The 12,665-nt window shown below is 40.2% G+C and overlaps 1 protein-coding gene across 2 annotated transcripts in view; it reads right to left on the bottom strand.

Moving 5' to 3' along the window:
* Positions 1–673: 673 nt before the first annotated feature.
* SPSB4 (splA/ryanodine receptor domain and SOCS box containing 4) overlaps positions 674–12,665 on the bottom strand; it is an 85,949-nt gene continuing 73,957 nt past the window's right edge. For both annotated transcript variants that reach the window (XM_082055407.1, XM_082055406.1), the window contains exon 3: positions 674–2,079. In XM_082055407.1, coding sequence (XP_081911533.1) covers positions 1,952–2,079 — 128 coding nt within the window. In that variant the 3' untranslated portion in view covers positions 674–1,951. The remainder of the gene's footprint in view (positions 2,080–12,665) is intronic.

Genomic DNA, 12,665 nt, shown 5'->3' with positions numbered 1-12,665 from the left:
CTTGCTTATGAAAGATCACTTGACACAGCTATATTTCTCCTTTTGAGTGAGTTATTATACCTTTCTATCTCCTTCTTCCTATGTACCTATTGAGACAAAAGATTGAAATTGGACAAAGCAAGTGGGAAAAGTAAGAAATACAGATCACAGCTGTAATTTCTTCCCCTTTGCAAGACTAAGGTAAGGAATACAGTGTGTAGCTCTTGCCTTAAGGGAAAGCAAGTCCAAAAGCAGGCTGATGCTGAAGCAAGCATCAACTTATGCAGTTAAGCCCAGCGAAGCAAACACTTGTTCTTTAATTTTTGACGTCCCCGTGTCACGTTGCCCCTGTTGCTTCCACTATTACTCGTGTTGTTTTATCTTATGTTTCTCATTTCCAACTGAAACTGTAATTCTGTTCCTTGGGGTGTCTGAGAGAAGCGCAACCATCTGCGGTTTGATGGTTTTGCCTGAATCATCAGTGCACCATGGTTAAATTTCGACTACCTCAAAAGCACAGAGTTTTAAAGTGCAGCTTCGCATAAAACTGTTCAGAGGAATCTGGCCAGAACTGTGTTAAAAGCAAGAGCACAGCTATATTCAGAGTGAGTGGGCTAAATCAGGAACAGGACACAACACTGTCTGCAATGTCAGTTGCATGTGAACACAAAGCAGCAATTTCAAAGGAGTGATGAACAGAAACATTTGCAAAGCTGCAAGAGGAACCGAACAACTCTGTACACACTGCTATGTTATTTAACACTTCATTGAATGAGACAGGAGTTCTATTTTGGACAGTAGACTTTATTAGAAATTTTCTCCTCATTCATCAGTAAATTCACATTAAAATATGCTGAAGGCAGCTCAGTCTAAACATTTGACAACCTGCCATAACAACAACTTCCAGTTTAAAAACTAGATAACTGATCAGGCAGATAACTTGAAACATGTAAGAAATGCAAATAGAAAGCAGCATCTTAAAAAATGGGATGAGCCTGAAAAATTAATACATTTCAGGTGGAGTTGGGGGAAAAAAACCAAAATCAGTCACCCCAAGATGGGAAACAGATGAGAACTCCACAGACTCTAAACAGATAAATAAACATTATAACCACACATACATTAAAAAGAGAACCAAGTACTTAGAGTTCATACCACATAAAAATTATATATTTGTTCAAATAAAAAAGTGACAAGCTTTCTAAAATACAAATATCCTAAATTCTTGGGAAAGTGAACACTTTGTTATAAACTGCAGAACTTTGGAGGGACTAGATTTGGTCTTGAAAACAGTGGACTGCATCTCACTGTTACCACATTCAAAAATTGATCTTTCTGACACATATACCAGTTTTTTAACTCTTGTGTTTTTAGATCACACACTTTTCTTCTAGACAATAATCTGATTTTTTAAATACTAGAACTTTTAGATATCATAGGCCTGATTATGTTGAGTGCTGAGCACTCAGAGCTCTCAACAACTCTGGACACCAAAGGCAAGATTTAAATATTTTGAAAAAGTTACTGTCAAGATTATTCCTTTGCTAAAATATTTTCATCTATTGGGGTGAGGTGCAGGAGAGAAAAAGAAAAAAAAAAAATCATCACATTATTGAAGAAAGTTCTGTCCTGCATGACAGTGGATCCTGCAGGTCAGATTTTCTATTGGTATTTACCAGAGGCAACAAAGATAAACCAATACGTGAGAGATGAGATGAGATGAGATTAATGGCCTTCAGGACTGTAAACACAACAGGCAACAGATAATACACAAATCTCGATCAAATCAATGTTTTCACATTCTTTAGTAGTCCCCCACAGTGATCTGCTTTCACTGGTTCAGAAAAAAAATATATATTAAAAATTAAATAACACTTAAGTGTCCATCACGAAGATTTATATTTTGCTGTAAACAATTTTCTGCCATTTGCATTGATCTAGTCCAACGTGAGGCCAGAGGGTTCTAGACGACTTATTGGTACTGTAAATAATTTTTCAGAGACAGAGGCAAAGGTAGAACTTCTATGTCATGCAGGCGGTCTCTGCCAAGAGCAAAACGAATTGATCTTCGGCACAAGTCCATTAAAGGCAGGGGTTCCGCTGAAAAAACACAAGAAAATAAAGAGTTAATTTTTCAGCAGCTCCATTAACAGGCAGTGTTTTATTTATTAACATAGATTCTGTATTGTATTAAACAGTCATAAAGATAGTAATGGTATTGTGAAAAACGGACAGCCATGAGATAATTAAGATAATCAATAGAAGCAAGACAGAATTCTACACATTTCACCCACAAGTGGCTGCAAAGTTTCAGACTGAGCTTCCTTATCTGAAAGGCTTAAAATAATCCAAACCCCCTGGTCAGGCTTGCCAAGTTGCAGCATAAGAAGTTATTACATTTCCAGATTTCTAACAAGACAAAGAGCTTCTAGTCTGTTTGTAACACAACATTTGTCATGTCATGTTAACACGAACTACACTGGCAACTTCTGACCTTTACATACCAGTTCCTTCTGTGTCTTAGGAACTGGAAATGGCACTTAGGGTAACCAAACTTCTCACCAAATACTGCTTTTCCTGCAACACTCTCTTAGTCTTTCTTTCTAGGAAGTTCACAGGAAGCAAAAAACTAAACAAAACACCCTCAAAAATCTAGAGGAAACTTAACCTTTTCCTTCATGAATAAATTAGGGGAGGAGGATTCCGCTGACTAGAAGGCAGGGTGTGTGTTCTCATACGTATATACACAAACTTCCCCAAAATACACAAACAATGTCTGTAGATGCTCTTAATTTAACTCTATTAATTTAAACTAAGTATCAGTCAGAAACACCTGGCTGATAGCACTTAAGACTGGAGACACAAACACAGTGATCTGCAGCATCTCAAACCATTGCAGCCCCGTATCCCATCCTGGCCTGCAAGACTCACACAGAATTTCAGGAACATCATAAAATTTCCATCTAATAGTAACATGAACGACCTCTGTGACTGCAGAGTCTGCAATGGAAATCTTTTTGCAGCAGGAACTGGAATAAAGCTGTAAAGTCTTTAACCAGTTACAGCTATCTTCAACCAGATGGATTTGCACATGTTGGTTGAAAAGGGTAAGAGCCCAAAAGACCACAGGAAACTCTTTCTCTCTCTGTGATAAAACAGTGGTAGCCTTTCAAACCTTACTAGTGCTTCCAAATGGAGAGAAAAAAAAGAGTCATATGCCTCTGTCACAGTGATAACCTTTTATAAACCTGACAGATTACTTACAAGTGCTGAACCTTGTATGGCATTCAGTGGTTTTATCAAGAGCTCTTTTATGTGCCACATGCAGCATTAGGCAAACTACGCTAATCTACCAGTCCTTTAGCTGATAGTATTTTAAAAGCTACCTGAAAAAAAAATCATTACAAAGCACAAAACATTTGATTTAAGGATTGGTTTTATAGGCTATAATTGTCTGCTCTGGTGACACACCACTTACTTAATGGATTTTCCACCATTTATCCCGGCATCGCATTTGATTTGTATAGACCACAGTTCACTATGGTGTTTCCCAAAAGTGCCCGGGGAAAAAGCTTAGAAAGCATTCTGTTGTATTCTGAAAGACTAAAAAGCTTATTTAACTTTATAACCACGTCAGTGACTTGGATATGGAGCCTATCTGCTTAGAAATTCCACTTCATCTAAAATTTTGGCTATTAAAAGATTAAAAAATAAGAGCCCTCACATTCCAGTAATACAGTAACATTTTCTACACATCAGTGATCTCAGTTTTTATTTTTACACACCAGAATTATGAACATTGAATGAACACTATGAACATTATGAATCTTAAGGGATGAAGCTGTAAAATTCATTAACCGGGATTAATAAGTAGGAGCAAAAATAGCTGAGGAGTTCCAGGACACAGAATACAGCACATCTCACAAGCCTTACACCATAAACAACAACTTTCTAAGTATCTTCCCAGAATCTCTAAAGTCCCATTAAGAAGATGCAAAATCAAAACTAATAGTGTTTAAAGCCGTTGACTGACCATGTGGTCTCTTTTTTTCCTAGACAAAGGAATATGTAAAATGTAGCCATCTGTGCAGCCAAGCACAGAGCTAATCCTAAACTTCAAAACACAATTTAAGGAAAGGTTAAAATATTTTTCAGGCTTGAAATGCTAAATTGATGTCTCCTGTCTCACTTCTACAGGGAATTTTCAAATGCTACAGAAAATGCCCCCAGGTGTTTGCAACAGCTGCTAAATTACACATACTGAAGTGTGGGTTTGCAACTCAAAAATGTAACTATACCCTTTTTATTCTCCCTTCTATCCAACAGCAGTTCAAACCTACAACAAAATCAGAATAGGTTTGTCCTACAATACTAAATAAAAGTTACATTTTCTGGGGTGTTGGCTGTTAAGAACTTGAGGAAAAATTGTAACAACAGCATTCTAAGTAAAAAATTTTTGCGGCTGTGAATAGCCCTAAATGATCTAAAATGAAATTCAGAAGAACAAATGATCTCAGTTTTCAAAATAGTTTATAGTATAAATGTAAAGCTGCTTAAAATTACAGACCAACAATTTCTGGGCAGTCTAACTCAACAGAACCATTATTAAACATTTGGTATGTATCGCAGTGCAAGCAACCTCCCATCCATCACATCTCACATTTTTACTACGTATTTTACAAAGGAGGATCACTTGGAAAAAAGTGGTTTAACAACCACGAGTAAGTTTCTGAAAACTGTGCGAGCTCCAGCGGGAGGGCAGAGGCAGCAGGAGTCCTGTGTAAGGGCTGTGCGGGGCTCTGGTCCTGCGAAGGGCTCAGCACCCTGCCCTGTGGCTGAGAACGCGGGCGTTGCCGGGCACCCTGGCCGCCTCACCAGACAGACGCGACTGGTCATTTCAGAGATGCTTTAACATTCCCCAGACGCCAGTACCTGGTGTCCAGCCTGGCTGCCAAGCCCAGGCTCTGCCGTGTCCCCACGGCAGCTCCGGTGATCCACCAGCTGTGGGGCTTTCCCTGTGCCAGGGCAGAGGGAGTTAGGTGAGGGTAGCACAGCACAGCGGCGAGGAAATGGGCAGCTGCAAATGGGTTGCTCATCATCTGCTGTAACAGCTGAACTGTCTCTTTCACACACATGCAAACGCCAAAGCTCCTTCAGGTTTTCAGGGAAACTCAGTGAGAAATAAAAGTATCGCAAGTAACACAGTCTTTACAGAGAAAAGTTCAACCAACCTGAGAATATATTGCTATTGCACCCCACCTAAAACACACACAGAGACTTAATGTATCCAAAACACTCGATGGCACATTCAAATGTTCAAAACAGTATTTCCAAAATGATATTTATATTTGAGATCATACAAATAGTGCTGAGAAGAGAATATTCTAATAATGCAAGAGATGGAAAGATGAATATTCTGAAGCCACGTGGTTAGCTGTAAGTTTGGCTACCGGCAAAGCCTTTCTTTCACAACACTAAATGTTTGCCTTTGAAAAATATTTAAATTCATGGATATTAACTGATTGTCAGAACATCTCACTACTTGATGTACCTAATATGCATTACAAGTGGTGTATTTTTAGAATAACCCACAACGGAATGGAATATGAGCCAGCCCCTTTGCTGAAGTTCTGTGAAATCCAGTAATGCTCTTGCCATTAGAAAAAGGAGGTATGAATTGCTGAGCTGGAATGCAAAATTCTAAAGAAAACATGACTCACAAGAACGGTTCTTTGTATTAAATTCCCAAGCAGGCTAAGACATTCAAAGCGAGCCGCTCCTGGGTGAGGGCACCAGCCCCGCACAGGAAACCAGCGCTTCCTCCCGGCTGCGGCAGAGCTCGCAACGCGCACCCGCGCCTGCCTGGGGAGCACACGCACTGAGCCCCGACACCTTCCTCCACGTACTTTAAGGAATTGTCTTCTCCTTTAAAGTTTAGTATGAAACCTTGTCACATTACAGAAAACTATTTTTCAGGAGGAAAAAAAAAAAGAAAAAGAAAAACCACAGTTAAAAAAATAATACTGCTTAATTTATGTGTCAGAGTTTAATTCCTGCATCTCCCAATTTTGTACCGGTAGTTTACAAGAAGGCCCATTAAAAACAAAAAAACTAACCACGAACAGACTTTTGCTTTTTTGCTTCCACTCTTTCTCGGGAAGGCTCCCACGGGTCCCAGTACAGGGGCTGTGCCAAACTGCCTTTCCCAGCACCCCAGTTCCATGCACAACACCTGAGCAGCCGGGAGCTGGGGGTGAGGCCACCAGCAGCTGCTCCTCTCACACAGAGCTGCGTTTCACCAAGCGGTGTATGAAATAGCTTAAATAACTATTTAACATCAGATCTAATAGCTTAAAAATAGCTTAAATAGCTATCCAATTAATTAAACAAAAACAGCTATTAGCAGCTATTAATAACACAAAATAGCTGTGTTTATATATCTAGATATACTCATTCTAATGGTATCACTCATGGTTTAAGGACAAAGGCAAAGAAATGTTTATAACCAGAAACAACTATGTTCTTGTGAGCTTTTCTCCAATAAATATGTATCTGTGATAGCAATTCGCACATCATTACCAGCGTAAAAGTTCAATTAGTTTTGGCAACCTGTAGTTATTTAACAGTCTGGCACTCCAACAAGACTGCCTCAGCTTTGTAAACAGGCTTTTATAGTTAAGATACTAAAGTCATTTAGCAGCCAATAACACTACACGTTATTAACTGCAATGTTACATAAGTCGCATACAAAAGAGCAGCTTTTAGCACACAACAGCTATTTGCCAAATGAGGATACTCATTTATTAAAGAAATTTTTAAAGCTCTAACAGCACATAATGAGCACAGCTTTCACTAATCTATGAAGAGCATATTTTTATCACATTTTATAAAATCAAGAGTTCCCTCGGGGAAAAAAAAAATCAAAGCAAGATTAAAGCTGGTTGAGAAGCAAAGGAAGTTTTTGTAAGAATCATCATCACCATTTTTTTTCTAATTATTTTATAGGCCTACCTAAGACACCAAGTTATCTTATATTTTTGGCCTTCGACTTACTAAAAAGCACTTACATTCAGTGATTCGTGTTACTGTTTCCAACTGCTGTAATGCAGCTTTAAACTCAGATTTAAAGAAAAAATAACAGTGTTCCGAGACAGAGATGCAATTGCACATCATTAAATAAGCGGATGACATTCCACAGCCAGAACTTTGCTGCGCTGACAATGGTGCCAGCAGCAGCGGAACCTTCCTTGTGGCAGAGGAGCGAGGAGAAGCAGCATCGCCCCAGGAACGGCAGGGAAAGGAACCTCTTGCATGAGCAACACACGCCTGGCACAGAGAGGGGTCTGGGCAGCCAGGGCAATGCACCATGCCCCTGCTCACGTCCCCGATGGGCATGCGGTCTTCTATACACGTTACGTACTTGGTGGCTATTGCCTGGTTCCCCTCTCTACCCACCGCTCCTTGCCACCAGTAAGTCAGCATCACACAGGTTCCTGCCCTGCACTTCTTTTCACCACTCAATTTTCATCTCATACTTTGCCAACATCAGTGATGATGACCGCCGTTAGAGGGCTGATGGCCCAATACAGGGGATCCAACACAGATAAGAGATGATGTTCTACACTGTCCCTGTTCTGGTGGGACATCCATGACTCAGGCAGGAAGTGAAAGCTCTCCCCAGACCTTGTCACCACTCTGCTACCCTACCCTGCCTGTTCCGATGGACAATCCTCTGTGTTCCCCCTCAGTGGGGGACACTTGAGTGCCCACCACACTCCACACTGCAGCACTTTATTAATCCTTTGTCTTGAAATTTCCCTCTTCCTCCAGGTATTAAAACACCTGCTAAGGGTGGCCTAAGAGTTGCCATTAGATTGATTTAAGGTATACAGAAATTTGTAACTGCCATTTAATTATGACATACAATAAACATACAAATATTTGTAAGCCAGGAGTTTTTCTTTCAACCTTTCTGCCAAAGATTAATTATTGTTTTAACTTTACACAGTACAGGCCAAACTCTTTCTCCCACATAATAAGGTACATAAATACACCCCCTGTGACATATTTATGGCTTCCCTGATGCAACTGATGGAAAATTTGAGTCGTGTTCCTTAAATGGCACAATCTAGGGAAAGGAAATTGCAAATAATATATTAAAGAACACAGGCTATGACCAGTAATAAAAAATGCTAATAAATCTCTTAACAGCAATGAAAATTCAGTCAAAGGATAACAAGACAAAAGAAACCACTTATCTGTTTTTCCCACAGATGTCTTTAAGCTCAGCAGCCTAGCCCAGCAAACCATAGAGGTGAAGCAACTTAGAACACCACATTTTAATTAAGGCTCAGGCTACCCAGAGGAATCACCACTCTCACAAATTCTGCAATTCAAAAGGGGAACATGGTGGTTTCTCAGAAGAGCATTGCCATTTTTCCTCTGACTCCATGTTTATTTACCCAAGAGTGGCAGGCTCCAGCAGACTAGTACCCAGCTTAGGCTGGGGCTTTGCCGAAGTCTGGTGCTACAAAGCCCCGACCTTTGTAGGGGATGCTGTTGGCAGGCACAGCACCCACTCAGCCTCCCTCAGCCCCTCCACCACCCCCTCCCGCCCCGGCAGCTTCTCCACGTGCAGCTGGAAGCCATCACGCTCGCTGCTTCAAAAGCCGAGCGGGTGGCAGATGGTGGGATTTTTTTGTTATCGGTCAAGGCTGATAAACAGCCGCTGTCTCCAGCAGTTGTCTACCAGGACAAATAAAGCTTTATTCAGCATCACATCAACGCCTTGGTTTTAGCAGACAGGTTGAGGAAGAAAAACACAAAAACAACAAAAGCACCCTCCTGTATCTGAGCTAACCCACATCCCACCAAAATTTGATACTTGAAATCAAGTATGTTAAAGGCAAAAGGAAGGCAAGGAAGCTTGGTCAGAGGGAAGAACTCAGGGGTGAACCTCCCTCCTCCTTCTCTGATTGTCTTGTGCTGGGGTAGTGTGAGGTGGGGGGATTGTTTTACCAATACCTTTGTTTTTACCTGTTAAATGCAGTTAAGCACAGTTTAACACTTCAATCGAGTATCATTTAGCAGAATTCAGCTGAAAAAGCAGCAATGAACAAGCAGATATTCTGCAGCATCATTTGTTTTCAGTTAATGCTCTCCAGCTGTGCTTTCTTGAGAGGAAAAGAGTTGAAAAGCAAAACAGCATGAAAACAACCCAAAACCAATCCCAAAAGCCAGTGGCCTCCTGTTAGGGGTTTGATAAAGACTCAGTCATTTGAACACAAGTACGTATCCTTGCAATTTCTTTTTTTGCATTTCAGTATTTGCAGTCTCCAGTGAAGACAACGCAAGACTTAGACAACTGATCCTGACTCACGAGCCCCAGAGCACATGCCTAAATCCAAAGAATTCCAGGCAGGCTTAAAATTCATTCCTAAAGGTTTCAATTTAGTAGACTTAAGCATATACCTAAACACTTTTTTGAGTCATACTGGTTATAAGACTGTTTTTCCTTGAAAAGTAATTTGTCTCTCTGTACATTTCCAGGCAGGCTGTATATATAGAGTCATATACATATATATCTGTGGTAACCTTCTTTTGAGGGGCTGAAAGTGCTCTACAGTTCAGGGCTCTAGATCAAGTCCATTTAATATGTAGAACAGAAGAAATAGAAAGTCTGACCCAGGCCAAAACTTCAAGCACACTTCACTGTAGCAACTTTCCTGAAAACCACCATTTTTTGAATTACAACAGCTATTTTAAATGCACATACGCATCATAATTTGATTTCCAGTAACAACAAAACCCCCCTATTTGAAAGCATTTAAAACCACTGTTTTTCCCATCTACAGATTACTCAAATGTACTGCTCTAATGATTCAGAAGTTGTTGCAAAACAGAGACAGGTAATAGTGAACTTCACCAGCAAACATGTGGCTTTTTAAAAAAGGCACAAAGCCATGTAATAAGGCGGGTTTGTTACAGCTCGATACATCTGCATGCTGCCAGACAGTGAGAGGGAGAATGGCGGCCACTTCCCTTCTGAAAGAGGAAGCGCACGTAGGATTTCATTCCCTGTGTGCATCGGGAAAATGCAAACAGGAAGGATGAGCTGCAAAGATTTGCCTTCTGGTCTTGATTTGTTTGTTCATCTCCTCCTCTCAAATACTTCCACAAAACACCTCTTATCTTTGGTCTTGAACACAGCATGAAAGTAAATAGAGACATTTATTTCAGTGATGACCTAAATCTTCTTTAGTAGAAAAGACACATGAATACATACTGGTTTAAATTTTTTAAAGTGCTTTATGTTGGAAGATGAACCTAAACTACAACTATTGGCTCCTTAGCTCCTCCCAGCTCAAACCTCTCCAAATTTAACATGTTGGGAATGAGGACTTGGCTTAGATTAATCTCTTATGTACACTTTATAGCTTTTACTCTTAGAAACACATTTATCACCATTAAATTCAGCTTGTGTGCCAGGCCATAAAGAGGGAAGTTAAAATATATCAAGGTGAGAGAAGATTAAAGTCTGGATGAGAATTTCACTGAGTAGATGCACTGGAGTTCAAAGACAACGTTGTTCTGGGGTATGTACAGATTTATAGGCAAAGTAATAACTGAGAAAGTTGAAGGCAAGTTCAGGTTTCAAGGACAAACCACTGCAGACAATTATTGCAACAGAAGTTCACATGCTGTATGCAATATGCAACATGATGACTGAAATATGGTGAAACAGTTTCTTGTGTTTTATCACTTCATGTAATGTGCTTCAGAAACGGGCAAATAAACCATCCATGCACAGGTACACACCTAATAACAACCTTTATGGCTGTGAACAAGCTTTTATTGTTCTAGGGTGGGGGGAATTGGAAGGAGATTTTAGGATAATCTTTTCCTATCCCTCAGTTCACTGGCACACTTCTGCCTTCATAGTATTACAGCAGATGATGAGATTTCTTGGTGGGAAACCTAACTGTACTGATTAAAATATTCTAAAATTCAAAATCGTTAAGTTTTCACAGCTGTTCTTAAGCACATTTTTTATTTTGGGTTAAGTTAATCAACTACACTTTTTTTTAGAGAGAGAGAGAATGAATGAATGAATGAACGAATGAGAGACACATGTAAAAAGAGAAAATGTTAGAGAACCAGCTGGGTACCTGGTTGCCTGGCTGCCCCATCTGCCCTTCTCCCACAGGCCTATTTTATCTACCTGTTGTATTTTGTATGACATACTCATTGTGTGGGATGATGAACGCTCTGGCATCTTTTCTTGTACTATGCCCAGCATGCTGGAGCCTCACAAGAATTTCTAAATGCTACCATACCACAACAACACATGCTCATGCAAGATTTCCACCTCTTACAATGGATGTATTCTCAGCTGGAACCTATCACAGTAGTTTTCTGTATGAGTGTTTATTATTATACTAAAGTTATTTACTCTAGTTAGCAATTAAATTGATTCAAAGCATCTTCTGCATCACATTGTGCCACATTGCAGCTTTCTCCAAAGTTTCACCATATTGACAGGGCAACAGAACTGATGACTTTCCCACTTAAATTAATACAAATTGTGCTGAGCTGTTTAAGACAATAAATACTTGACTAGATTCCTCATATCATCGTTAGGTGACATTTTCTCAACTGCTTCAATTTCAATTACCCAGAGGCTGCAACATATGCAGATTTCCTCAAACCAAGCAAAAAATGGCAGCAGCACGTCATTTAAATTTTAATGCAATTGTATAGAAGCTAATGATCTCTAGGGGAGATCCACAGACAACAGACATGACTCATCACTTTGTAACTCAAGTTTTGATATTAATAGAATTACACTAGAATAAATCTGCAGCAACGCAGTTGCAAATAGGCTCAATATAATGCATTTGATCCCATTAGATTAGTGCCATTTATATTTTCAATTTCTTGAAAGTGTTTTTTTTTCTTAAGTACTGTAATATTTATCAGCAGAAAATGGGTACTGGAGACAATTAGAATTATTTTCATACTGAATTTTGGTTTCATTCCTGGTACGCAAACACAGCAGATGCTCTCTGAAGACATTTCTAAAGCATTAATTTCAATACGAATGCACCCTTACATCACAGGTAGAACGCACGAGGCTGCTTTACTCACCATCGCTCAGCTCCTCACAGGCTCTTGTTACCATCTTTCAACTCTGGCAAAGCTCTGTCTGAAATTCCACACTGCTATGCCAATGCCTACAACCGGCACTCCTGGCACATTGTCTCACAAATGGTCTGGTCATTTTGTGAGAAATAGAGTGTGGAAGGATGATTTCCATGTTATATTGCATGCAATGTGTGATCGGACCCCGAGCCTCTGAAGCGCCAGCATAAAACCCACCGACGGGAAGGTGGGGGGGGGCAGGGAGAGTGGTTTGCCACCAAAAGTGACTTGTCCTGTTCCTGAGCATATGAGTGGGATCCAGCATGACAACAAACACTAAAGCTCTCAAAGTTCTGGAATTTCACACAGGATTACTAGAATCTAATGGCTAACTCAAGTTTTGCTTGCACTGAATTTCTTCATTTTCAGGACAGCATCACTGGTCGAAACCTTTCTGTGCTTGGTCCTGCTGGATACCCGGACAGCAGGAGCCCTCCCTGAGCTGTCTTCTCTGGCCTGAAGGGCTGAAGTGGGGGGTGGCAGTT

This window comes from Streptopelia decaocto (genome assembly GCF_964273445.1).
Source record: "Streptopelia decaocto genome assembly, chromosome: 6".
Lineage (NCBI taxonomy): Eukaryota > Metazoa > Chordata > Aves > Columbiformes > Columbidae > Streptopelia > Streptopelia decaocto.
The sequence above is the reverse complement of the archived record's forward strand: the minus strand, read 5'-3'. Positions and strand labels throughout refer to the sequence as shown.